General features: G+C 47.6%; 3 protein-coding genes across 6 annotated transcripts in view; all 3 read left to right on the top strand.

The window, feature by feature from the left end:
• Window positions 1-8067, top strand: part of PCSK6 (proprotein convertase subtilisin/kexin type 6) — a 36086-nt gene extending 28019 nt beyond the window's left edge. Inside the window, exons 14-21 of one of the 4 annotated variants that reach the window (XM_080394976.1) lie at window positions 209-388; window positions 1000-1102; window positions 1673-1869; window positions 2303-2390; window positions 3696-3787; window positions 5085-5214; window positions 6240-6352; window positions 6793-8067. In XM_080394976.1, the coding sequence (XP_080251102.1) occupies window positions 209-388; window positions 1000-1102; window positions 1673-1869; window positions 2303-2390; window positions 3696-3787; window positions 5085-5214; window positions 6240-6352; window positions 6793-6890 (1001 nt within the window). In that variant the 3' untranslated portion in view covers window positions 6891-8067. Of the gene's footprint in view, window positions 1-3; window positions 114-208; window positions 389-999; window positions 1103-1672; window positions 1870-2302; window positions 2391-3695; window positions 3788-5084; window positions 5215-6239; window positions 6353-6792 lie in introns of those variants that run through there. The other 3 variants (XR_013929383.1, XR_013929382.1, XR_013929384.1) reach the window with 3 other exon arrangements.
• A 4167-nt stretch (window positions 8068-12234) lies between these two features.
• SNRPA1 (small nuclear ribonucleoprotein polypeptide A') lies at window positions 12235-18432 on the top strand. The gene is made up of 9 exons (XM_080394979.1): window positions 12235-12409; window positions 13122-13269; window positions 13801-13879; window positions 14258-14304; window positions 15017-15119; window positions 15667-15746; window positions 17020-17095; window positions 17518-17611; window positions 18224-18432. The coding sequence occupies exons 1-9, from the start codon at window positions 12328-12330 to the stop codon at window positions 18280-18282; spliced, it is 768 nt and encodes a 255-aa protein (XP_080251105.1). The 5' UTR covers window positions 12235-12327; the 3' UTR covers window positions 18283-18432.
• A 250-nt stretch (window positions 18433-18682) lies between these two features.
• Window positions 18683-25289, top strand: SELENOS (selenoprotein S). The gene is made up of 6 exons (XM_080394980.1): window positions 18683-18840; window positions 19022-19156; window positions 20672-20778; window positions 22190-22279; window positions 22376-22454; window positions 24473-25289. Exons 1-6 carry the CDS (start codon window positions 18756-18758, stop codon window positions 24550-24552), a joined length of 576 nt encoding a protein of 191 aa, XP_080251106.1. The 5' UTR covers window positions 18683-18755; the 3' UTR covers window positions 24553-25289.
• Window positions 25290-26254: the final 965 nt, after the last annotated feature.

Raw genomic sequence — 26254 nt, 5'->3', positions numbered from 1 at the left:
TAGGTGCCTTAAACAGCCACATTTGTGCGGCCTGGAAGCTCAGGGGCTCATGAACATTTCTGGGTGTTCGCTGTTTGCTTCTGCATTGCTGTGCCAGTGGTGAAGCCCTGAAGGTCTGGTCCATCCGCCTCCTGCTTCCCCAAAGCCAGGTCCCCCAGGGAGGAGCAAGACGGGGAGCGGGATGGGTGACGTTACGCCTGCCCCACAGGGAAGCTGAAGGAGTGGAGCCTTCTCTTCTATGGGACAGCTGAGCACCCCTACACCACGCTGGGCAGCCCCCAGTCCAGTGGGAGAATGCTGGAGGTGCCAGCATCAGAGATGGAGCCATCGAGAGCCGCCTTCCTGCAGAGCCAGGTGGAAGTTGTGGAGGAGGAGGAGGAGTACGCAGGTAAGTGCTAGCTGTGCCACTGCGTTGTCCCCTCCAAAGTACCCAGGAAAATGCAAACCTGGATAAAATGTGGGAGCCATGAGGCCTGATCCTGCCCAGGGCTGAGGCAGGCTGGGAGGAGCAGTGCCTGTGGCTGGCGCGGGGCAGCAGGATGGCAAAATTAGAAGGCAGCAAAACGCCCCATCCCAGCGTTCCTGCCACAAATTGGTGGTGCAGCCATCTGAAGAGTAAAAAAAGCTCCTCTGCCCACCTCCTTCCCGGCCTGGTGTGGGCATGGGCAGGCATCCCTGCTGGTGCCTGTGGAGCGGGTCTGGCCCCTCTTGCAAATCTGCTTCTGTAGCAGGATGTTCAGCCAGGGGATGGCTGGGTGGGATTCATGCTGGGGAGGATGAGCTGGAGGAGAGGTGAGCACCCAGAGCCGTGCAGCTCCATAGGATAGATAAGATACAGAAGATCTTTAAGATAATAGATACAGGAAAAAATAGGCAGAGGGTCCCCAGCCCCTTCCCCGTGTCCGTTGGCCCAGGGAGGGTGTGCTCAGAGCATCCTGGCAGTGGGATCTATGGGATGCTCAGCCTGTACCCCCACCAAGCCAGTCTCTCCCTTTGCAGGTCCGTGCCATCCCGAGTGTGGTGACCAGGGCTGCGATGGCCCCAATGCCGACCAGTGCTTGAACTGCATCCACTACAGCCTGGGCAGTGTGAAAACCGGCAGGTGAGGGCTGGTGGGTTGTCCCCACAGGGTCCCTGGGTGGTGGCAGCACCTTTCCTTAGGGCTTTTACGGCAGCATGGGTGACAGATGTCTGCACAGGGAAAGGAATATATGAGAGAGAAAACAGAGGGAGGAGGAGGCATGGGGACCCTTGGTATGATGGAATGGGGGCATGGAGCTGTAAAGTCTTGGAGGACCTTGGCCGTGTAATCATGCTGGGGAAGAAGCATTGGCTTCACCAGCTGCAGTCACCCACGGCCAAGGGACAGCTCGCTGAGGTGCCAAATCACTTCTGGAACGGAGGTTTCCACTCCTCAGTTTCTGGGGCTGGCACAGGAGAAGTTTACCCATAGTCCAGGTTTCTGGCCCAGGGAGTCACGGGCTCTTTATTACAGAGCCCCAAAATTCAAGACCCTAAATCTTAAGAATATGAAGTAAAGGAGTGCAAATTGCCACCAAGGCTGGGGGATGTCCCGAACACTGCAGACGAGGGGTCAGCGGCAGGCACTGGACTGCTGGGAAGCAGTCGGCTGTTGACACCAAAGCGCAGGTGCTCTCGCTTCCTTCCCCAGGATGTGTGTGAGCTCGTGCCCCACGGGGTTTTTCGGTGACAAAGGTGCCCGGAGATGCCGCCGGTGCTACAAGGGCTGTGAGCGCTGTGTCGGGAGGGGACCGACCCAGTGCACGGCGTGCAAGCGGAGCCTCTACCATCACCAGGAGATGAACACTTGCGTGGTGCTGTGTCCACCCGGGTTTTACGCCGAGGAACGTAAGGATATCACTTGCAAGCTGTAGCATGAGGATATGCAGGGGTTCTTCTGTTTTAAGTGCTATGGGTGGAGAAGACACCTTGGGTTTTGAGTATTGGCTTTGAATTTCCCCCCTTGACCTGCTTTGCACAGCAAAGGGAGGAGGAAAACCTCTGGGTATTCAGAGGGTGGTGCAAAGCAGAGGCGCTCAACTCAGCTCTTAATTAGAAGACTGTAATTAATGATCCTAGCTGCTTGCAAAGCATATTTCTACTTAGCAAGCAATGACAGATAAGGTCATCTGCAATAGCAGGGACCCATCAGGGAGGGATGATGTGCCTCTGCACCCCAGGGAGCTGGTGCTGGGGTGCAACAGGGTTTTGCGGCTCCAACTGCTGCTTGCAAATCACTGTCCAGATTTTATTCTCCCTGCCTCACTTTGTTTTTTGAAAGGTCAGAAACGCTGTCTGAAATGTCATCAAAGCTGTAAAAAATGTGTTGGTGAAGCGGACAGATGTACTGCATGCAAAGATGGATTCAGGTAAAACTAGCACCAGAGGAGTTTATACCTGCAGCATCAGTACCTGTGGTTTAAATTTGGGAAAACTGGTGGGAAATTAGAAAGTGAGTTACTCAAAGATCCAGGATTCTGCTTCAGTGGTGCTACACCTGTGACATGGAGTGCTGGAGGTCTGGGCATTTAAAGGTGATGATTTGTGTCCCTTTAGCTGAAAAGCATGATTTAAATTTAATTTCCTTTTCTCCAGCTATTGACAGAGTGGTGGGTAAGTGCTGTGCTGCGGGCTCAGGAGTGCTCATCCAAATTTGGTGACCTGATCAGCGCCCAGCATTGCAACTTCTAGAATGGGGAGAAAAAAAGCAATGAAAACCTTTACAGCACACATTGCAAAGCACGTTTCCTCCTGAATCTCAGGTGGCTCTGGCAGAGCTGTCCCAGCCAAATGGGGTGCTTGGTTTTGCTCACCTGGCAGAGCCAGTACCTGGCTAGGCTGCTGCAGGCAGGCTGAAAATGCTCCCTGCAAGTACAGAAACCCTTCTCTCAGCTTCATCCATGCAGGAAAATTTTATCCAATGTGTCTGTTGAGTGGCACTAGCATAGGATATTGGTCTTCCAGCAATGTGGGTGCACTCAGGGCAGCCCCGACCCTGCGAGGAGCACCAGGCACCCTTGCTTCTGGCCCCACTGGGATGCAGAGCCCAGCTGTGCTGGTGAGCAACATCGGCACTGGGGAGAAGCTGTTTTCCATCCCCAAATGCATGTAGAAGTATTGTCCCACAGCAGTTCGTATCGTTCAGGAGCTGTGAGTGAGCCAGAGCCGTGGTGTAGCAGCAGGGCTCTCTCAGACAAAGAAATTGCTGCTGCCAAAAGATTATCTACTCCCTCAGAAAAGCAAAAGTGGAGGCACTTGTCAGACGTAATCCGCATGGCGCTTGCTTTTTATTATCCAATATCCTTTTAAGTCGGGACTTCAAATCATCCCTGCTACGCTAAAGCAGCACTGGCCCAGCCGCGGCACTGAACAAATTTCCTTTTGTGCCAGGGAGCTTCATGGTGTAAAAGGTCTTGTGAGAGCCTGGCTGGCTGCCCACAGGAAAAAATAGTTTTATTTCCTCCTGGATACTTAATTAAGGAACCTGCAGTTGTCCTTTTGGTCCAGGCAGGACTTTAATTTCTCCTGAAGGGCTAGCTGGCTTTCTGACGCCTCCTGCGCTGCGGGCTGAGGCTGCTGTAGTGCACGGGGGGGTGCGGAGTTGGGGATGGGCTGTGTTGAGGTCCCAGAGCCGGCAGCTTTGGTTACAATCGTCTTCTCTGCTTTTCTGGCAGCCTGGCGGGAGAGAGCTGTGTGCCGGAGTGCCAGCCCACCATGTACCTCAGCCGGGAGCCCCGGCGGTGCGAGACCTGCCCTGCTGGCACAGGTACACTCTTTGCCCCACAGCATCCCCATGCAGAACCCCAAAACCCTCATGCATCATGAGTCAATGCCCACCATATCCACCCTGAACCAAGGCAGAGCATGCCAGAGGGGAAGCAATCCCAGGTCTCCAGCACATCCCGTGAGGTGCTGGGTATATGTTCACACTGGAAAGGTTTTTAGGGAGTTTTTACATTTTTATTAGAGCCATTCTTTATTTCCTGATCCCTCTGAAGCCAGGTGCTTTAGTTTAATAAGGTTGCGGGGGAGGCTGTAAAACCCTCTTGAAGTGATGGAAGATGGCTTTGCAGCGTATAAAAATGTAAGGCAGCTGAGGTGTGTTATCCTGGCCACCCCGCGGGGCTGGGCTGGCCGCTGCCAGCTTCTTCCTGCTGCCCAAAGTTGCTCGGCGTTCCCTTTAAATCCTGCCTTTTTTGCTTTTTGAAAGTCCAATTATTTTCCATTGTTAATGTTTGCGTCTGCCCTCGAAATCATCATAGATCTGATGATAATATAATCTCCAGACAATTCATGTTCAGTGGTGTGAATCTCTTCTATCATACATGGGCAATTTCCTAAGACTAAATCCAAAATATTTATTGATCTTGTTGGCAAGCGTGGAAGGGAATGGGCTCTTAATCCCTTAAGAAAATTACTTCCTTTCTAATTCTTATTCCAGTCACTGTAAATGTACTTTACCGCAATTATTTTTCAAGCCTTTTCTTGTTGTCTTTTCCTGCATAACCATTTCTCAAGCCTGGTGCGTGGAAGGCCTCTAATAATACCACCTCCATCACTGAAGTTTGCTGTCCAGCCACAATGCGCCAGCACCGAAGTGGGGCTCTCTGCTTTCCCAGCTCCTTTCCTGAGCCCTTTCCTCCTCCAGCTTCTCTGCAGCCCGATTCAGTATCACTTTTTGCACGTGTTGCTCTGCATAGGGTGGCAAAGCCAAAGCAGCGCACACTTGGGAGCAGTGGCTGATGCCCCAGAGGGGATTTTGATGTGCTATCCCCTGCTGAGCCCCTGTGGCCAGCTCTTGGCTCTGCAGAGGAGCAGGATGCTGGGTCCTGGCTGGGTTTTTTTGGGGTGGGAGCTGTTTTTTTTGGGATGGAAGCTGTTTTTTTCGGGGCGGGAGCTAAGCAGCCGTGCAGGACCCTGGTGGCACAAGCAGCTTGTTCACTCCTGGTCATGAGCAGGGCAGAGCCAAGCCGATGCTCCTCATCTCACGTGGGGCTGTGGCCACACTGGCACTGTCTCCAAAATCACTCACGTGCTGTCTGCCCTCTCCTCTGTCCCCACAGGGCCAGGTGAGGAGGACTGTGCACCCTGCACCCCCGAGGCCTCTGCACCCCACTGGCGCTGCGTCTCTGCCTGCCGTGAGGGCTTCTACCCTGCCCACAGCCATGGGCTGCCCAACAAAGTCTGCAAGAGGTACGGTACCACCCCGACCGTGACCAGAGTAATACCAGGACTGATGGCAGCAACGATAAATAATGCTGGAAACAGCTCACAGCTGGAGCTGTTTACTAGGAAAATTAAAATAGGGATTAAGGGAGCCAGGACAGCCATGGGGCTGGACCCCACATGCCCCTGCCCTATAGATTTAAGAGCGGCAAAGCTGCACGCTCCCCCGCCAGAGCCAGCCAGCCAAGATGTCTTAGGGCTACCGTGGAAGGGGCTCAGCCCTGGCCCCAGGCTCTTTGGAGGAGGTGTGGGAGGAATGGTAATATTTAGGTAAATACTCGAGCTTTCAATCAAACCTGCTCCATTTGCCCTGCAGCCATGTTGGAGGAGCGGTTGCTTGCTCCTTGGCCCAGCACAGAGGCTGCGTGCGTGCGGGAGACTGGGAGATGCTGGGAGGCAGCAATTTGCTCCCCCTCTCCTGCACTCTGCACTTTAAGTGGGGAGTGGGAGTTAATTCAGCCTCATTAAAGCAAACTTGAAAGGGAAGGATTAAAGGTGGCTTGGGAACACACAACTTGGTCCCTGCCTGCCCAGGGTTTCACTCAACCCTTGCTGGCTCTCCAGCAGGGAGGAACAAGGGACCAGCATCCCTTCCCAGGGATTTCAGGTATGGTCTCCACAAGCCACTGTCCCCAGGCAGGAGGCACAGCTGCTGGGCTCTTTTTGCTGAGCAAACAGATGGGAGCAACACAAGTTCTCCTCAAAGCCCTTCTTCTAACTGGGATTGCTGGGAGGAGAGCTGCAAGTCCCACTGAGCCTTTCCAGCACTTCTAGGATGTCACCAGCTGTCACTGGGCATTGAGCTGGCACCAACAAGCCCATTTTTCTCAGCCTTAATAAACATTTCAAGCTTCAGATTTGCCATTTTCCTTATCCTCCAGTTCGGTCTGGATGTCACAGTGCCGGCACACCCATTTTTTTGGCTGACAGCCCATTTTGAATGGCCAGGGTGTTGGTGGCGGTTCAGACCATGGCAGCGTCTCTGTCCCCAGGTGTGATGACCACTGCTCAGCCTGCGAGGGCTCCAGTGGAAACTGCCTCAAGTGTAAAGAAGGTTTCAGCCTCCTTGGTGGCTCCTGTGTAACAAATGAAACCTGTACCAATGGTAAGTAGCTGTGGCAGAGCCATTGGCACTGCAGTGCTTCTGCAGTAGCAAGAACGAGGGGGTTGAGGGATTCTCTTCGCAATGTAAAGCCGAAAGCACTGGGGCTCCTGGGCTTGCTGGGGCACAGCTGCAGTGAGCTGGGCTCTGGCTGCAGTGGGCAGGTGGCTTACCTGGCAGAGCTGCTGGGTATCTGCCTGTTGCTCAAACACATCTGAGCATTTGTATTTCACTATAGTTTAGTTTTGGGACTAATTCTCCCACTCACTGCAAAGCTGCTTTATTCCTTCATTAAAACCATGTGAAAGATGCCCTTAAAAAGCGCCTGCTTTTCAATTCTCTCTCCTCCAACACTGGAACGAATTGCACCGCCTGTTACGTGCAATGTTTGTTTATTTAAAATGTTAATCTGCTCTCATTTTCTCTTGTTCCTTGCCTCCCAGCTGACAAGACTTTCTGTGAGATGGTGAAATCAAACAAGCTCTGTGAAAAGAAGTTGTTTGTGCAGTTCTGCTGTCAGACGTGTCTTATGGCCGGGTAAAGTTCAGTGGCTGCATCCATCCAGGACTTCTACCAACTGCCAGCCCAGTTTTGCCAAATGTTTAGGACAAAAGTTTATTTTTTCAGCTTTGGGAGAGTTTACATGGTGCTGTCAAGCATTTGCTCGTGAGTTTGATAGCTTTAATATCACTGTCAGCGTGTTTCTATAGCAATATGTTAAGCAGAGATTGGATCATACCCTGAATGATCGAGTCCTGAAAGGCAGCAGACAAGCGGTGATATTAATACTCTCAAACACTCCTCGTGAGCAGGGACCGATGCATGATCCATGTACACATGCTTGGTTGCTCGCAGAAATCCTACTGATCTGCCCGCTCCGAGCAGCTGGCGGGAGCCTTCGCTGCAAAGGATGCAGGACTTCACATATCTGCGAAGAAAGAGCCATTTCTGGCTCAATTTTTGGTACCCTTTTCTGCTAGGTGACGGCTGATATAAACCTGCATTGCAAGCGGCCGGTACCGTGCTCTGTACATACGTAAAACGATGAATTAGGTGGTTCCCAGAGCGGTGCCCTAAAGCCTGCTCTGGCACTCCTGTTCGGATTCGGTTGGTAGCCGTTTCTCTCTGGCCGTGGCAATAACTGGAGATTTGAGGACCAAAGTGAGAGCTGATCCACACGGCTCTGCAGGCGTGTCAGCCCAGCGAGTCCAGCAGAGCTTTGCCCTGCAGGTCACTGCACGCAAGCAAAACCTGGGTGCCTACAGGGAGTCTTAGGGACTTGGGGGGTTCGTCTGCATGGATCAGCCTGTGGGGTCACAGCCTTACCATGAAATGAATTTCCCTCCTGGAACTGCTAGTAAGTTGCTGATTAATTCAGTTTGGAACAAGACGGATCCTTCCTCTAAAGGAGGTGGTGTTGCAGTTAATCTCTTCTGGCATTCTGTGTTACGATCCTTCCCCTGTTTTGCTGGGTATACCCCTCTCTCTCACAAAATCCTCCTGTTTATAGCAGTGATTTTTCTTGGGCATCTGTTTCCAGAAGGGACATTCCAGGGATCCGGCCAGGAAACTCTTAATTTTACAAAACCCTTGCCCAAAAGAAATCTTTTCATGCTCTCTCTTAATAGTAAGTCATGTGGTGTTTATATAATTGTGTTTAAAATATCCTTGGCTATGTTGTTTTACAGATTTTTAAAAAATAACTTATACAATACTTGGTTTTTCTCTGTGGACTATTTTTTATATGGGAGTGGGGAATCTTTTTGAGTCTTACGTCCTTCTTTTCTCCTCTCTGACCTTGCAGAGCCACTCTGCACCAGACGTATGTAAACACTCTTTCCTATGCTGCATGTTCTGATTTTCATTGTTAATAGTTTTAATGAGTTAAACCTTTTGCCAATGAAATTCACAGTACAAATTGTCACCGGTTCCTCATGGAGCTGGGATAATCCCTGTTTGGTTTCGGTTGCAACGACACACACCCTGCCTGGGCTTGCCCGCTAAAGCTTACCTCAGCCAGGTGAAGAAGGGAGAGCCACACTGTCACCTGCCTGGACCAAACCTAAGGAAAGATGGAGCTTTGGTGAACTGACCTTTAAGTTAATAAACTGTTGATCTCCCCTGACAAAGGAATCTGTGCTTTTTCCAAATTCATGCAGCTGCCATCCCAACCAGAGGCAGGGCAGGGCAGCGATGCATCACGTGTCTATATTTTGCCGGATAAAGCAGCTGTCCTGGCTGGAGCTCCTGATCAGCCCAGAGCACCTGCAGGAGAAACAGCTCTAGAACAGAGGAGCTGCACCTGCAAAAACCTCACTTTTGTTTTCATAAAGGTCTTTTACCTTCAGAGAAAACTTGTACCCTGAATACCTGCCCCGTGGCAGGCTGGGCTGGCATCTCTGGTGCACCCAGGGCTGTCTGGCTGCTGCACTCGGGCATGGCTGGGCTTATTCTCCGGTTGTGGGGAATCCCAGATGAGCTGGCAGGAGGGCTTGCTCCCCTTTCCCACCTGTGCAAGGAGCATCCTGTGTCCCCCGGTGCCCCACCACAGTTCACAGTAGCGCTGGGAACTGCAGGGCTCCTGTCCTTCAGCTGGCTGGGGAAGGAGAGGAGCTTGCCGGTGTGTGTGGGGCGCAGAGAGAGCTGTGGAGCCTTCTGTTGGTTGTGTTGGTTTTACAATGTTTAACCATGGGCCAGGTGCCCAGGGCAGTGCCTGAACTGAGGAATCGAGCTTTTTAAGTGTGAAAAAAAGAAAAGAATGGAGCCCTCCCATGAGGGAAGATGCTTTCTCAGAGCTGTGCTGCTGTGGGTTCCTGTGTCTTACAGGTCTTAACATTTATCAGATGATAAATATGAATTGATCAGATGATTTATCACATACAGTGATTCCTTCTGTTGCTCCAGGATCCCCCTTTTGGTCTCAGGCCAAACCAGAGGTCAGAACTGGGGTAAAAGGCTTCTGGCTTCTGCCCCTTCAGTTGTAAAATAACAAACTTTCATTTCTGTTGCTGTATCACACAGTCAAAAACTGGGAGCTGTGAATCAGGAGTACTGCGTCAGCTCTGCCTTCTAGTTCTCTGGCTCACGGAGGCCTGCCTCTAAATACTGCTCACTGGTATATTTAGATGTACTGAAATGCTAAAAAAAAAAATGATGTTTACCCTTACATCCTTGGCATAACTTAAAATACACACTGGGTGAAGCAATGCAATTTAAGATGACCAATCCCCAGCAGTTCCAGCTTTATCCCGCTTTCTGCTGCCCTCCAGCCTGCCAGGGAAAGAGAAACAAATTCTACACATCAAGTTCATGCAACAACAGCAGCTTACAGTGTTTCCCAGGGCACTAACTCCCTCAGAAATCATTCTTGGAAAGTAATAAAATTCAGATTATTTATCCAAGTTATTGCAATGCTTGCTTGAAGCTATTAAAGTCTCTGGTATGCTCAGAGGATCAAAGTGGCTGTGTCTTCAAGATAAATGCATATTTAGGCAATTTATTAAAGCCTGTTTCTCTATTGTCTCTTGGCACCAAAGCCAAATCTATAATAGCTGTTTTCTGGAAAATCTTCTTAGTGCAGCCTGACTCCTCGTTTGCTGTTTGGCTGTGAGGTTGCATCCACAGCCATCTGCCATTTTGTAGTTGGCAGGTGGGGAACACACATCTTGAAAATCATTGCTTTGACTTTCCATTACAAAGAAAGGGCTTTTAAGAGCTTGTGTACAGCATATGAGACCAAGAATCTGTCTGCTCTCAATTACAGTTCTATTACGGCTGTAGAGCTGAGGCACGCAGCTGTATTGTGCTAGGTCCGCGTTTTATTTGGCCTTGTGAGACGCAGGACCTGCTTTCCAGGAGGCTGAAGAGTGTCTCTTTTCAATGACTGCCTGAAATGACTAAAGACTCTGCTGTCTTTACTGCTGCATGATTCCTGTGTCACGTACAATAGTGCCGCTAATATTTCATTTTTGCTTATGACAGCTCTCTTTCTTCATCTTGCTCTCTCCTAACTGCTTTCACACAAATGCAGATGTTATAAAAACCTGACTACGTGCTTTCACATACAGTTTTGGTGAGTGTGTTTTTTAAGTAGGGAGCACAGGAGCTGCCTGACCCCAGCTGACACCTCCGCAGGGATCACCAGTCAGAACAGAGCCAGCTCTGACGCTGTAGTCCTGGGGAACGAGCCAGGCGTCACTCTCAGGGTGATGCTGCTAGATGCTCCCAAAAGAAAAGTATGAGCCATCACTGTGCAGTGCCAAGCGTGGCTGCAGCATTTAACCTATTATCATATCCTCTGGGTTCACAGAAATGTCACGGTTCACAGAAATATCCTTCCCTCGATAGCAGTGGATCCAGAAATCGTTCTGCCTCATCTCGTTCGGGTGCCCTTGAGAGCTGGGGAAGTATTTATCCAGGGCTGCAGAAGGAGCAGCTTGGTGACATTCAGCAGGCTTTGGGACCTGGGGGCGGGCAACCACTTCATGCCACCTTCAGTCCAGGTCATCTGCACTGTGGTTGACCCACTCACCTGCAAAGCCCCACTGCCACCAGCTGAGCCGTGCCAGCAGGGCCAAGCGCCTCGTCCACAGCAGCCCAACACTGCTGCCAGCAGCATGCTAGCTCAGACCAACTAGTGACCTGCTTTACATTGGAGTTGCCTGGCCAGACACAGCAGGCTGAGCCATCTCAGCTCCCTCAGCGCTACCCCCAGCTCTTCCTTGCTGTTCTTTAAATTCCTAAAGCAGGTAAGTGGATAGTGACACTTTAACACACATTTTATCTCACAGGCAAGGGGTGAATGTCATGCTACAGCCCGTGGTGTGTTCCCAGCCCATCACAGCTTCTCTGAGACCAGGAACACACGCAGAAGTGCCAGAGCGACTGTCTCAAACGCTGCATGGGGAAGGAAGGTGTTCATGTGCAACTCTGCGTCCAGGAGCAAAGGCTGAGCTGCTGCCTGGATGGAGGAGAGAAAGCACCAGGAGCTGTGATTGTTGCGGGAAGCTGTCCTTGCTACATTGCAAGGAGTGAGCAGCATGTGTCTGAACAAGCACAGTCCCACCGGCTGAGCGCACCGGAGCCAGCTGTGCCCAAGGGCCAGCAGCTTGCCCGCCGCCAGTCGCTGCGCACAGCACCTTCCTGCTCCAGCGGGATTTCGGCAGGTTTAGTCCGGGAGCTGAGAGGGAACCTCTAGTGTTATCTTTGCCCGCTTCAGGGTACTATTGTGGCAAAGCCAAACCCCCGCTGAGTTTGTCGCTGACGTGCTCGGGCCCTGGGCAGGGTGCCCCCCCTGCACGACTCCCCCACCCCGGCCGCAGGGCAGCGGCGTCTGCCCGGAGAGGGGAGCGGGGGGAACCTCCCCTCGCCACGACCCCCTCAGCCCTGCGCCGGCCATCGCTGCCCGGCTCACCGGCGCTGCTGCAGCGGGGGCAGCCCGCTCCGGGGGGCCGGGGCGCCCTGCGGCGCCCGCAGGAAGAGGCGTTTGCAGGGCGCCGGGTCCCTCTGCCGACGAGCCGCCGAAGCGCTGCCGGTGCTGGCGGAGAGCCGCTGCCCCGGGCGCTCGGCCCCGGCGCTCCCCTCAGCCTGAGGTTCAGCTGCGCGGGGAATTAGGGAAAGGCCTTCAAGGAGGGGGAGGCTGACGGGCCGGGGGGGGCAAGGACCCAGGAGAGCGGCCTGCCTGGGGGCGCTGCAGGGCTCCCTCCGCCACCCGTGAGAGCGCAGCGGCCTCGGGACCCTCCGAGGGGGCACGGCCTGGAGCTGCGCAGCACCCGGCGAAGGCGGCGGAGCACAGGCCGCCCGAGCCCGGGCAGGGGGGCGGCCGCCGCGCTCCCGTCACCTCGGGGCCGCGGGGGCGGGCCGCGGGGCGGTGCCTGCCCCTCGCTGCCTCGGCGTTCGGCTGGGCGGCCTGGCGCGGCTCGGCGCTCGGCAGTGGGGCTGGTTCGGCGCGGGCTGGCGGCGCGGCGGGGCCCGGCGGGATGGTGAAGCTGACGGCGGAGCTGATCGAGCAGGCGGCGCAGTACACCAACGCCGTCCGCGACCGCGAGCTCGACCTGCGCGGTGCGCGGGCGCGGCGGGGCTCGGCCGGGGGCGGCCTGTGTCGGGGGGGGGGGGCGGCGGGGAGCCCACGGCCGTGGGTGGGTGGCGCGGCCTGTGCCGGCTGGCGGCCTGCAGGGGCGCAAGGCTGAGGGCTGTGATGGGGCCTGGGAGGGGGCCTGTGATGGGGCCTGGAGGGAGCTGTGTTGAGGCCTGGGGCCTGTGCTGGGGCCTGAGGGGGGCCTAGGCGGGCTTTTGATGGGGCTTAGGAGGGAGAGGGTCTGGGTTGGGGCCTAGGGGGCCTAGACGGGCCTGTGATGGGGCTTCGGGCCTTCAGTGGGCAGCAGGGCAGGGAAAGCCGGCGGGGGGAGGTTGGAGGGGCCTGCTGTGGCCAGGGGGTTTGGCGAGGGGAGGAGGTTAAAGAGGCCCCAGTGGCAGGAGAACCTCGGTGTGTGTGTGAGGGAGTGGGAATTAGGGGCTAGTGGTGGGGGTGGGACTTGGGGTGTTTCCTGAGGAGGAGGAAGAGGGATGCTTGGAACAGGCTGTGGGGGCTGTTGGCTTTGAGGGGGAGAGTTTGGTCTGTGAGTGATGTGGGGGAGAGTCGTTCTGGAGGTGTTTAGGCTGAGACTATCTGCATTCTCGGTCCATCCTGATATGCCCCCTACACACTCTGTCTCATGCTTTGTTCCGCTTTCCTGTGCGTATCATCTAATTCTGTCTTATGCTTTCTCCCCAGGTTATAAAATCCCAGTTATTGAGAACCTGGGTGCCACTCTGGACCAGTTTGATGCAATTGATTTCTCTGACAATGAGATTCGTAAACTAGATGGATTCCCTCTGTTGAGAAGGCTGAAAACTCTTCTGATGAATAACAATAGGATTTGGTAAGCAGTTGTATTTTGGGCAGATGGGGCCCTGAGGCAGAGGTAAATGGTCTTGGGAGAGAAGTGTGCCTGCATCTTTTAGTGCTGGGTAGGTGTAGAGGTGTTAGTTTTGTGGGAAAAAAAATTGGCCCTGAGTCCTGTATAAGCCCTCTTTGAGTTTCCTGGCACATTCTGTGCAAAAGTCAGTCTTTGTTCTTCAGACATCAGTGAGATGCAGAATTTGAAATTTGGCCAAAACTTTGGATTTCATCAGTCATCCCCATAAAGACAAGAAAACAGGGGTTTTCACCTGCAAGTGAATGAATGTAAATCTTATATTACGTCTAATACTTTTACACCAACAGCTGGTATTTATTGCCAGCTTTATCAGAAAAAGTATTGTAGTGGATGCTAACCCGAACTTCTGCTAGTGTCAGACTGGGTTGTTTTACAGGGAGATCATCTGTGTTACCATATTTCTGTGTGTGTGTGTCTTTTCACCATTGCTACTTTCTGGCCTAAGTTAAACCTTTGGTATTTGTCCTTTTTTAGTCGGATTGGTGAAAACCTTGAACAGGCTCTGCCCAGCCTGACGGAGCTCATTCTTACCAACAACAACATTGCTGAATTGGTAAGCTATCAATGCAAGATAAATCTAAACAAGCTTAAGTTTTGTGTTTGTCATCTTTCTAAATGAACTTTTTTCCTGAGAATAGTGTTATATGCTTTTGTTAATAGTTGGTTGTTTTTCTTTAGAGTAATATCATATGGGTTTGTAGTAGTAAATGGTGTACATATTTTAATGAACGTAAATCGCAGCATGCAGCGGAACAGCAATCACAAAGTCTTAATGGGTTTCCTGTTAAACTAATTGCAGTAATTCTAATTAGTGCCAATTACTGATTCTCACTGGTCTCTAAAGTAGTTATGAGTTCAGGAACTTTGTTTTCAAATGTTTGATTTTTCACTAAATGGACTTAAGATTTCTTACTGTGTTCCCATTATGTAGGGTGAACTGGATCCACTATCAACTGTTAAATCATTGACTTACCTGAGGTACGTGATCTTGAAAAGAAAACCTACTCTTTCTCTGCTGCTTGAACTGTGCTGCTGGCCTGGCTCTTTGCTTTGACCTGGAATGCTCTCCTTTTTATGACCTGTGACATAAAAAGCTTATGACCTTTATGCCTAAAAATTGAATCGATAAACAGTGTTTCACTACACTTCAGAAATACCTGGTATTGAATGGGTGAGGCTTTCTAGTAGTGACAGGCTGTTGGACCAATGAAATGTAACATCTCTGTAAACCAATATGCAAGCGCTGAAGTAACCTTAACCTTTAAAAAACTAAAACCTAAAGGTTTAAACTGTTGTTACAAAATACAAAAATTTAAAAAACTATTTTTCAGTAATGTTACATTTGGTATGAGGGACAAAAAAAGAAAAGCAGTTTGTGATTTTTTTGGTTGACCAGTGTCCAGGTAGGAGATGTGATGGTTTAGTTATTTGTTGGGTTTTTTTAATATTTTGAGGTTGTTCTTTATGTTGTTCTTCAGTAAAATCTACTTAATTGATAAAGTGCAAGGATTTACTATAGTTTTTATAATATCAAAGAACAGTGTTATTATGCGTATTTAATGCTGTTATTCTTTGTCCGTTATAGCAGAAGGTACATGAATGCATTTTAAGTATACTAATGTATTTCAAGATACATGTTTTAAAAATATTTTATATTAAGAACCTCTTTATAACTTTTATTTACTTATAGCATTTTAAGGAATCCTGTAACAAATAAGAAGCATTACAGATTGTATGTAATCCACAAAGTTCCCCAGGTCAGAGTGCTGGATTTTCAAAAAGTGAAACTCAAAGTAAGTCTCTTTTCTTTTGATTTAGCACAAGATGAATTCCTCTTTTTTTCATATTACATTCTTGACAATTCAGCTGTAACAGTAAGCTTTTTGCCATAGCTGTAAGTTGTATTGAAACTATGTGTCATAAGTGGCTCTAAAACATGCTCTTTGTTTTCTTTCATGGTTTCATTCTGTTAAGGATATAGTCTGTTTAATTATGTTTAAATAAGTATTAGTACCTGTGTTTGTTTAGTCTGAATCTTTTCTGGCCCTCTGGTGTTGGTAGAAAGACAGACCTCTAGAGAAAGAAATGAGCAATTGCAGCATAATCCTCTGCTTTCAGTGAAGATGAATGTGGGGAAGAGTTCTTACTTTTAAGAGCACTAGGTTGATATGTCTTGAGTCTGAGTGTTTGGGCAGTGTTTATGTGCGTGTTCTTACATCTAGTCTCCACATGCCAATGTTCACTGATGAAGATGAGCCAAAGCGTCTTTCTTTGCAAAGACAGCAGTTTTGCAAAATGCAATGTTCTTAAATTAACTTTGTGTGTGTGGTATCGCTGTAGGAGCGACAGGAGGCAGAGAAAATGTTCAAGGGCAAACGGGGTGCACAGCTTGCAAAGGATATTGCCAGGAGAACAAAAACGTAAGATAAAAAAACCAAATTTACGCTGGCATTCTCCTTCAGAAACACCACTTTATTTGTGTGGTATTAGGCAGTAAACTGAAACATCAGCTACTGGCAAGGGTGCCTTAAGAGCTTTGGTAGCTAGAAGTGCCTTGTCAAAGCATCCCGATTTTTGGATGGTGTTGAATACATCTCAGAAACATTTTTGAAAGAGATGTTTGTCAGGGTGGATTGAGTTAAGTCAACAAGCAGGAAACCTTAATTTTATTTTTTCTTTTTGTTATTTAACTGCAGAGAGGTGGCTATTGTTTATTTTATTGTTTGTTTCTTTTTTCCATAGATGATTGTTAACTGAATTTTTTTTTTCCTGTGGAATATAAGCTGCAAAATCTGGTGTAGTTAGGAGGATAAATGCAGATGAGAATCTTTTAGTTATTAAAAATCTATGTTTATTTAGTTTAATTCTTAAGTGATACATCATATATTTTGTTTAATCTTTCATCAACCTATTTGGAAATCAGAATTTGGATCATATATGGCAACAGCATTTCCAAATTCATAGTTAAATAAGCCACCTTGAACGTATTTAACATTTAAAACTATAATAAATGCATTCTAGCTGTATTTTATGAGTGGAAAGAGGTTCAGCTCTGTGACAGTTCTAGAATAAGTAGGTGATTGAACTTAATAGCTCAATAAACACGTGAAGAAAATCAGTGGGGCTGCAGAAGAGGTTGCAGCTCTCTGAGGCTGGGTCAGCACTTCAGGAAATTCTTTCCAGCTGATCAGCCTGTAACATCCGTTTTCGCATACTACAGATTTTTTCTTTTTTTTTTCTTAAAGCTGCAGCAGATAACCTTTTTCTTCTAAGTGTTAAGATCACATGCAGTCTAGTGTAGGCTTTTACACAGGCTGTGTACTTTACACTAGACGTGAGAACAGGAAAGGCGATTTCAGTTACTCTGTATTTATCCACCCTGCTTTTGTAATGGTGACAGACCATTTGAGTGTTCAACAACATCCAAATTGAATAGCTTTTGTCAGCTGCTTAATTCATAAAGTTAAGGTCTGCGTCTCTTTACGAGCAGATGAAAAGGTGGGTGGGGAGTGGGAAATGGAACGAGGACAAGTTGCTGGTGTTTCTGAAGGAGGCAATTCTTCACTGTATCAGTTTGTTAACAAAGATAAGATACTACACTTGATTGAATGAAATGCTTCCAAACCTGCTTTGGAAGTTAGAGAAGCATGTACTCTTCAAAAGGTGTAATGGGTCTTTATTTTTTCTTGGAAGCTTCAATCCAGGTGCTGGTCTGCCAACTGACAAAAAGAAAGCTGGGCCCTCCCCAGGGGATGTTGAGGCGATTAAGGTAAATGTGTCAGGACAGTAAGCAAACGTGGAGGAGAAAAACTGTTGTGGATCCAAACTAAACAAATGTGTCCTTCCTCCTGGCAACCCCGACTCTGTTGGGGTGAATACAACAGTGTGTCCTAACTTTGCTTTAGGTGCCTTTTCTGTAACTTTTCTTCTGTTACAACATACTTGGGTTTTGAGGGCTTAAATGAAACACTGGTCTGAGAGTTCTTCCAGGTCAGAGCAGCTTGTTTAATAAGGAGGAGAAGAAAGATTGTGCTTTGCAATTTATAGTTTTCTAGAACTAGGAATTTTGCAGAACTTCCTGTAGAAGCTTAGTGTCATTTAACTGGAAAAAAATTTGTTCTTATGTTTATTCTAAACAGACTGACATACTGTATGTAAAGATTCATCGTGTTCTTTTGTCTGTTTTTTTAGACTGCTATAGCAAATGCTACAACTTTGGCTGAAGTGGAGCGACTGAAAGGCTTACTACAGGCTGGTCAAATTCCTGGCAGAGAACGAAAATCAGGTAACTCTATACTTACATTACTTTTGTTTCCCAAACAGAATCTACCTCTTTGCTGCTTCCTGATGCTTTATGTGGTCTCAGTAGGGAGTTATGTTGGAAGGGGCAAAGAGATAGAGAACTGAAAAAATGGTTTAAAACGAGTGTAACTTTTATCTAGTCAGTATGACTGTGAGCCGCATCTGTAATGCTCTGTAGTTGGCATAATACCTGCCTGGCCTCTGGAGGTTCCGGGCTGTTACCTGGGCTCCCTAGAGCAAGGTGCCAGACATCAGCCTGAAGTGCTTTGCTGCATTGGCTAACTCCAAATGCTTCACCCCAGTTATTTAAAAAAATGAGATTAATTACAAAGGATATCTGGAGTCTGTTGTTCTAAGGAGTAGTGCCTCAGGTGGCGCTACAGGAGCATGTCTCTGGGAGGTCTCTGCACCCACAAACCTTAACTGCAGACTGGCAGTACTGCCTGTTTGCTGCCTGTTAGTGCTACGTGGGTTTTTCTTTCTGGTTCACGTTAACAAGCTGCCCCTCTTCAGAGGGGTGACAATTAATACTGTCCCTGTGGGAAAGGAAACTAACGCGTGTTAACCGCCCTAAGCGCCTGTCATGCCCTTTCAGGCCCGTCGGAGGACGGTGAGGAAGAAATGGAGGAGGACGCAGTTCCCAACGGCTCGTAGGCCCGGACCACGCCCGGCGCTTCTCCCCCGGCGCCCGCTGCTGTCACAGGCCGGTCTCCGTGCGGGGGCTCGGGCCAGCCCCGCCGCGGGCAGGCGCCCGCGCCCGCTGTCCTTGAGCATTTCGCCGGTCAATAAAACGTTTCCTTTTTCTCCCGGTGGTGACGCGTTCCCTGCCCGGTACCGGGCCGTCGGCACGCCCGGAAGGGGCTGCGGGCCGGCCATGGCGGCTGGAGGGGGAGGAGCCCTTCCTGCCCGCTCTGATTGGCTCCCCTGCGCCTTCCCATCTCTCATTGGCTGGCAGGGCCGCGGTACCACCCATCCTGCTGCCGTGTTCCCATTGGCCCGCGGGGGGGGCGGGGAAAGAAGCGTCGCTTTCTGGTTGGTCCTCTGGCCGTGAGGTGACGGAGGACGAGAGGGCGGTGATTGGCGCGGCCTGAGTGGGGCGGTTGCCGGCCGTGAGGCGGTGGCGGGCGATGGAGCTGGGGGGCGGTGGGCCCGCGGCGGGCCCCGGCCCGGCGGCGCTGGGGCGGGGGGGCCTCGAGTTCCTGCAGCACACGGGTGAGGGGCTGCCGGGGCCGGGAGGGTGTCCCGGGCTGAGGGGAGGTGAGGGCGGGCGGGCTGAGGGCGGCCCAGCGGAGCTGCCCGCCCGCTGAGGAGAGGAGCCGCGTCCCGCTCCTCCCGGCTGGGTGGGCTCCCTGCCGCGCTGCCTGCGCTCACCTCCGGCTTGTCCCCGTCCCAGTGGGCTCCCTGCTGGCCAGCTATGGCTGGTACATCCTCCTGGCCGCCGTCGCCATCTATTTCCTCGTCCAGAAGATCTCCCAGGGCCTGGCGGGCAGGCCCGGCAGCCTGGCGGCAGCGGCTGACGCAGCGGTGGGTGAGTAAAGGCAAGCTGGAGCGGGGCGGGGGGGCCCCGGCGCCCTCAGGGGCTTTATTTCATAACGACGGCAAAGGGATTCGGTTCTGAGGGGCTGTAACCGGCAGCCGTCGTGTCACAGCGTCCCTGGGGACAGGCTGGGCCCAGGGAAGTGCCCCTGGAGGGCCGCGTCCCAGAGCAGCGCGGCGGGGAGTGAAGGAGCGGGGCCTGGCGGGACGAGGGGACAGCTGGGCCCTGGCGGCAGGAGCTGAGGGAATGGCGGTTAAAAGTAGTTGTGGCAGTTATCAAGTAACTTTTACCTTTGTCAAACAAACCCAAAACATCCACGCCGAAATACTGTGTGTGTGTGTGTGTGAAATATTTTGATTTTTTTTTTTTAATAATACTCATAATCTATCTCTCCTTTCAGTTATTCCTTCACAGTTGTTTCTCTGGCAGGATTGTGTACCTTTGGGGTGTAACTGCCTCTTGCCTGTGTTACCTTCTCAAGTGGGGCATAGGTTGTTTCCTGCAGGGTTGTGATCCTGCCTCATTTGGAGACTGGCTGCCGTGAAGCACAGGCTGTGCTTACAGATCTGTCAAAACAATAAGGGCTTGGCCACGCCAACATGGAATTGTTGGTGTCATGGAATCACCAATTCCTTTGCCATGTTGGCATGGCAGTACATGGGGCCCCAGAAAATATTACTTAGATGCCCTTATCCTACTGGTGTTCTTTTTTTAATGCTAATTAAATCTTGATCTAATAGCCGAAACTGCCTATAAAATGAAATCACTGAAAGTACTGAAATTTCTTTTACATATTAATCCCTGGATAGTAGCAAACGTACAAGGAGACAAACAAATGTGTAGACACTTCAGCTACTGGAAAAAAAGATGGCAATATTTGCTTTTCTTTGGGTATAATTTTTCTTTTGACTTCTTCTAAAGGCCAGTCATGAAGAGAAGTGGTGGTTCAATGTAGGTTTTCTGAGACTGCCAGTTTTCTCTTGAGATATGTGTGATATTTTTAAGTAATTTCTCTGCTGATGGAGCACATTAAATCTGCCAGTGATTTGCTGCCATAGTGAAACAAAGCAGGGCCAATTGCCAGAAGGAGTAGGAGTGAATGTGGGCTGGTTGCCTCATGCTTCTGCGTAAAAGAAGTTCTCTGGGTAAAAATGGAATCCCTGCAAAGCATGGGTAATATTTCTGAATTTATTTGTATCAAATAAATCCTTCTGAAATAGAAGGAGGTATGCTAGAAGTGTGACTTCTAATTTTTCATGGATTTGTTACATCTGTGTCCTTATTCATTATAATCCCATTAAAGTAATTGCTCATAAATATTAGTGTTATGAAATCTAAATCGGCGTATAAATTACTGTAAAAGATTATCTGGAAACTGAACTTGAGCTGTGATTTTCTGCAAAACAGCTGTAGGGAGAGATGTGAGCCTTTTCTTATTGCAATTCCTTGAGGATAACATCTACAATTTATTTTGAAAAGCTTTGCAAACTTTTTCCAATTTCCTAGAACCGGATGTGGTGGTTAGAAGGCAGGAAGCTTTGGCAGCAGCTCGCCTCAGGATGCAAGAGGAGTTGAATGCACAAGCAGAAAGATACAAAGAAAAACACAGACAGGTAACCAGAGAGCATTTCTTTCTTTAACTCATAAATTTGTAATCAAGTACTTTGCTGCTGTTATAGAAAGGTTTATTCCATGCTAGATACCAGAAGAATAGGAGACTCGCTCTGTGCTGGAATGTCAGTGGTGGGTTTTTCCCACCCTCGTTTACCTGGACCACTTTTGATAGGGTTTGATCCACAGAGCAGTAACGGGTAGTAGGTATCACGCTGGACCTCCAGTAATACAAACATATGCTGTAGTGACCTGATGCCTTGATGCTCTTTGTTGATTAGGGTGATTAATACATATAGTATTCTGCTGCTTCCTGAACTAACTGGTCTCTGTGGCACTTGCTTCTCTGCAAGTAATTATGTGTGGGGGTCATTGTGGGCCTGATCTTTTTTTTTTTTTTTTCTTTTCTTTTTTCAGGCAAATCTGTACTTAGAGAAACTTAGTGATATGAACAATAAATGGCTGGAGGGGATTTACTGGCGTTTAGATTAACTGTACTACTGCATACATGTATTTTCTGTTCTTAATGACAAATACAAGTTCTTAGAAATGTAGCTTAGCATTGCTGTAATTCGATGGGTTGAACTTCAGCCTGAGATAATGAGGAATAGTGTATTGCTATATGGGGTAGCACAGAGAAGCAGATATGAATCAGCATGGCGATAATATTGCTCATTAATCCCAACTCTTCTTCTGTTTTTACTTTTGCAGTCAGATACGTTCAGCCCTCTGTTTATAGCTGATGCTTCAAGAAATGTTAGTAGTTAAAAACTAATGAAAAGTCATATTGTGGAAGGAAATAGCCACTGTGTAGAAAATCTAGGTCTAGTGTGTGTGGAATTGGGGAGCTTTGCTTTCTTTGACTGGATGGAGTAGCTACCTCGTTTCCTTTCTGTTTGTTGAGAAGAAGGCAGTCTGTCTTAACTACTAATTTATTTGGTTTTGTGGATAAATTGCTTTAGAAGAGAGCTGCGAGGACTGTTGATAATGTATATTGGGATGTAAATATGTAGATGGCTGTCTTGTCCATTTGAAAAACTTCTTTTTCTGCAGAACCCTACATTGTGTATTAAATTGCTATCATACGCAATATTCTTTCCTTGGTACTTTTTGTAAACTCGGGACTTAAGCTTGCTGCTTAGTTCTGTTTTACTTTCAAAATGTTTTTAATCATCAAGTGGGCAAAAGAAGCTGCAGACACAGTCCGTATATATTGAGGAGGGGTGGTTGTTCTATGCTTAGGAAGATGTGGATGTTTAAAAAAGTAAATGTTTCCATAAGCTTGGAGATAACTGCATCAGATAATGATAGATGCCTTGATTTTTGATGAGTCTGTTGTAGCTGTTTCTGTACCACTGGCAATTCTATCAGTTCTGAAATCTTAGTCTTGCATATCTTGAATTTGTTCTGTAGCTTGAAGAAGAGAAGCGAAGGCAGAAGATAGCAATGTGGGAAAGTATGCAAGAAGGAAAAAGCTATAAAGGAAACCTGAAACTGAATCAGGTAACAACTGTGTTAATCAGGTTACAATTATGTTTATGTGATTAGATTAAATTCATGTTGATTACATTCTGAGTAACTTTTTGCTTTTGTGAACAGCAAGAAGTAGAATCTGGTGCCTCCGCCTCATCAGCAGTCCCAAAATCTAAACCAAACAAAAAGCCCTTGCGAGGAGGTGGTAAGTATGGAATCCTTAAGATACTCTGAGTTGAAACAGAGCATTTATCCAGCTACACACATAGTCATTGTACATTTTTTTTCCCCCTCCTTCAAGGAGGAAACAAAATGTGCCTTACAAATGAGTTCTTTATCTTTAATTAGTGTGGTCTGCTTTGCAATTTGTGCAAAAATTAGCAGGAAGTTTCTATGGTGCTTTTCCCCAGGAAAACAGTGTTTCAGTTTTCTTGTAAATGCTTTTGCCATAATTTACTGAGATTTTTGTCACTCAAAGTTATTGATTCTTACCATATTCCTGGCATTCCTCCCACATTATTGTAAAAGCTCAATAATTTGTTAGCTAGTCTGTCTTTCAGCCACCTGTAGTATGATCTAAATAGAGGAAGAGGATGTTTTACTTTGTATTACGTTGAAGATGAAAGACTTCATTATGCAAAATGTGGCCTTATTTATCAGATATCACAATAATGACCTATTGAATATATAGATCCTGCAGTTGTATAAACTCTTACTAACTCTCACAAACCACCAGAGACTCTTTATCATTGCACTCACTGTCAATTGCTGAAATCATCTTGATGGATGAACTGCTTTCTATGGCCCTACATAGCCCACGTTAGGATCACTGCCATTACCGGCCATGCAGCTGGTCCCCTTTCTCTCCTCTTGACCAGACAGCCTGTGCCATACCTGCAAGTGCTAATTTGGGTACAGTATTTTAATTACAATTTTCCATAGTGGAAGGGAATCATCTAGACAGCCTTAATCATATCAGGCTAAAAGGGAAAGCCACTTAGGGTGCAGCGCCGAGTAAGTCACTTGGTTAAATATATGAAGCCTAAAGATTCTTGATTAAACATATTAAACCGCAATAACAGTGCAGTGCTGAAATGTCTGCTTTGAATATTTTTACTGATAACATCTGAAGGAAGTGACCAAATGATTTGTCTTATGTTACCTAATATGAGTGCAGTCTAATGTCTGATCCTGTCAAATATCTTTTATAGCTCTTGTGGAGGATATTTAGTGCTATGGGGGATGAGAAATGCATGGGTAATAGCTGTGCTAAGAACCAAGATCAGGGCAGCTAGGTTGAAGCACCCTTCCAGCTGCTACATGTCATAGTTTCATCCTAAGCAAAACCTTTCCTTAAGTAATTGATTATAGAATTAGAGGTTGTCTTATGAGGTAGATCAGCATGAAGGGAAAGAACCATCTGCCCTATTCTGCTGCTGAATTAAGCTAGGAAGCAGAACTTGGCTAGTATGAGAAAAACAAACTTCAGTGATGCTTGAAGTTTCAATGGAACAGGTTTCTTTGAAACCTGCTTGGTTAGCAACGCTACTAGGTTTTCAGTTGTCTTTTTCTTTGCCTTGTACAAAACAAATTGGGGATGTTTGCCAAGTTTTATCCTTCTGCGTATGTACTTGAAGTTGGCTGTAGTTACAGCATTGGGATGTTCAACTAAAGTATCTGTTGCCTTACTGCATACAGTGGCCTTTTCGAATTCTTTAAAAAGTGTCTTACAGTAGTGAGTGGATTTACCTTTTGACCTTCAGAGTCTTCCTTGCAGGACTGGAATAAAAGATTATTTTAAGTCCCTTTTAACTATTAGGGCACTTGTGGAACAGATAAGATACACTTTTAAAGAGTTTACTGTAAGAGTTACTGTTGCTGCTCTGTTTATTCTGCAGAGCAGCATTAAAGCTTTAGTGCAGATTTAAGAGAAATTAAATGTTAATTAATCCACATTGATCAAATTAAAACACAGGTGTTTTAATTTTGTAATGCTTTTACTATTAGTGTTTTGCAATGGCTTTTACTATTAGAACTACAAAAAGAAATTATCTTAAGTCTGGATATTTTCTCTGCTTTCGTTTTCCTTAAAATGTTGCCTATGTAGTAAGCATAAACAAGGTGGAAATAACTGTGAGACTTATTTTTGGTGTTCCTTGTATATTGGTGAAGGCCTGTTGCAGATGAATATTAATATGATGGGTTTCTCCTCTGTACTTCTAGGCTATAACCCCCTGTCTGGAGAAGGAGGTGGAACTTGTTCCTGGAGACCAGGCCGGAGAGGCCCGTCAGCAGGTGGATGAGGCTAACTTCCCTAGTGTCTCATGTCACTAGCAGGCTTGATCTTACCCACTGTCTAACTGCCTACAGTTTGCATGTCACAGTGACTCCTTTGGGATTGGGTTTAGTGCAGGTGTTACCTTCAAAACAAATTTACACTATTTCCAAATAGTAATGCAAAAGCTAATACTACACAAGAAAAATCCTCATAGAGGGGCTGAAGAAAGAAATAATTTCAGTGTAATCAGTTAATTTTCACTCTTCTGTAGAGAGGAACCATAGTCTCCAGCCAAGGTGAATCACCTGGGATTGTGAGATTGGGGTTCTGTGGCTGGCTATTCAAAAATCTGGCCTCAGGCAAATTTAATTATCTATGCTCAGTTTACCTCTGTAAAATGAGGATATTTACCATCCTTAGACATGTGTTACCAGATCTATTGTGTTTTGCTGGAAGGTACTTTAGAGGGAAAGAGTATTATCATTGGCAGATACCTTGAATTTTAGGCAGAGGGACTTTCAGAAAAAAAACAGATGAACTGCCAAACACCATGGATTTGCACTGAAGGCCAGTTATTGCAGGAGAGTCTCTGTGACAAGCTACCTTGAATGATGTTTTCCTTATAAATGGTAAACAAACCAGTGAGGATTACTGATGCTAGACAGCAGATGGGGGGTTTCTTGCTATTCTTTTTTTTTTTAATTTCACCTGCTTTGTAAAAACAAAATACGATTAATATTAAATATAATTGCAAACAAATAATGTATCTAGTATTTAGTCTTGTGGTTTTCTACAGCATCTTTTTATATAGAAGGCATATATTCTAGTGCAATAAATGTGTATAAAGCAAGATGAGAGATCAAATGAAATTAGTTTCATTTGACTGCCACCATAAACAAAAGAGTTTCTTCAGCTGTTCTTTTTGGCTTTTAACAGTTTTGTTTTATTTGGGTGTTCTATGTTCCAAACCATGCTTTTACAAGAATGACTTCCGAGTTAAGACCAAGTCAAGTTTTCCCAGGTTTAAAAAGTGAAACTCCCTGTTCTCTTACACACCCCCTGTAAGTGTGGTTCTGAAATTGGATAGACTGCATTACTGGTTGTTAAGCTCTCCAGCTGTACTTGAATCTAAATCAAGAAAACATGTAACAAAGCATGCTCTAATAGAGCAGAGTGGGTTTCTTTACAAATAACTGTCGACCAGTAGGGCTTGAGGAGGAGGGCATTTGTGGGCATGGTCAACTTAAACACTGCAGGGTACTCAAAGGGGAAAAAGCCCAAACTCTGCTGAGATCTGCCTGTTGTGGGCAGCAGGGCTGTGTATGGCTTTAGCAGTGCAGTATCAGGGTTACACCCTGGGGACATTAAGAACTCACTTTGTACTACCTTCTGTTCTGAATGTGTCTCAGGGTGGGAACTGAGAGCTGGGCTGCCCTGAATAGCCCAGCTAGATGCTGAGGTGAGTTCTTACCCTGCTGCCAGCTTGTGCAGCACAAAAGGTAAGGGTGGTTCGTGCTGAAAAGGGCCTCTGGCTAGAAACATGTCAAACCTGCAAGTGAGGGACTGTAAGGAGTAAGTACTTGAAGCATGTATTGTCTTCGGCTTTCTGGTGTAACTAGCACTGTGGGTAGAAAATAAAGTTAAAGCTGGTCATCGTAATTAAGCTTTCCAAACATCCCATCCCCTTGGTAGACTTTCTAGCACAAAATGCAACAGACAAGTAAAAT

Source organism: Falco punctatus (assembly GCF_963210335.1).
Source record: "Falco punctatus genome assembly, chromosome: 7".
NCBI lineage: Eukaryota > Metazoa > Chordata > Aves > Falconiformes > Falconidae > Falco > Falco punctatus.
The sequence above is the reverse complement of the archived record's forward strand: the minus strand, read 5'-3'. Positions and strand labels throughout refer to the sequence as shown.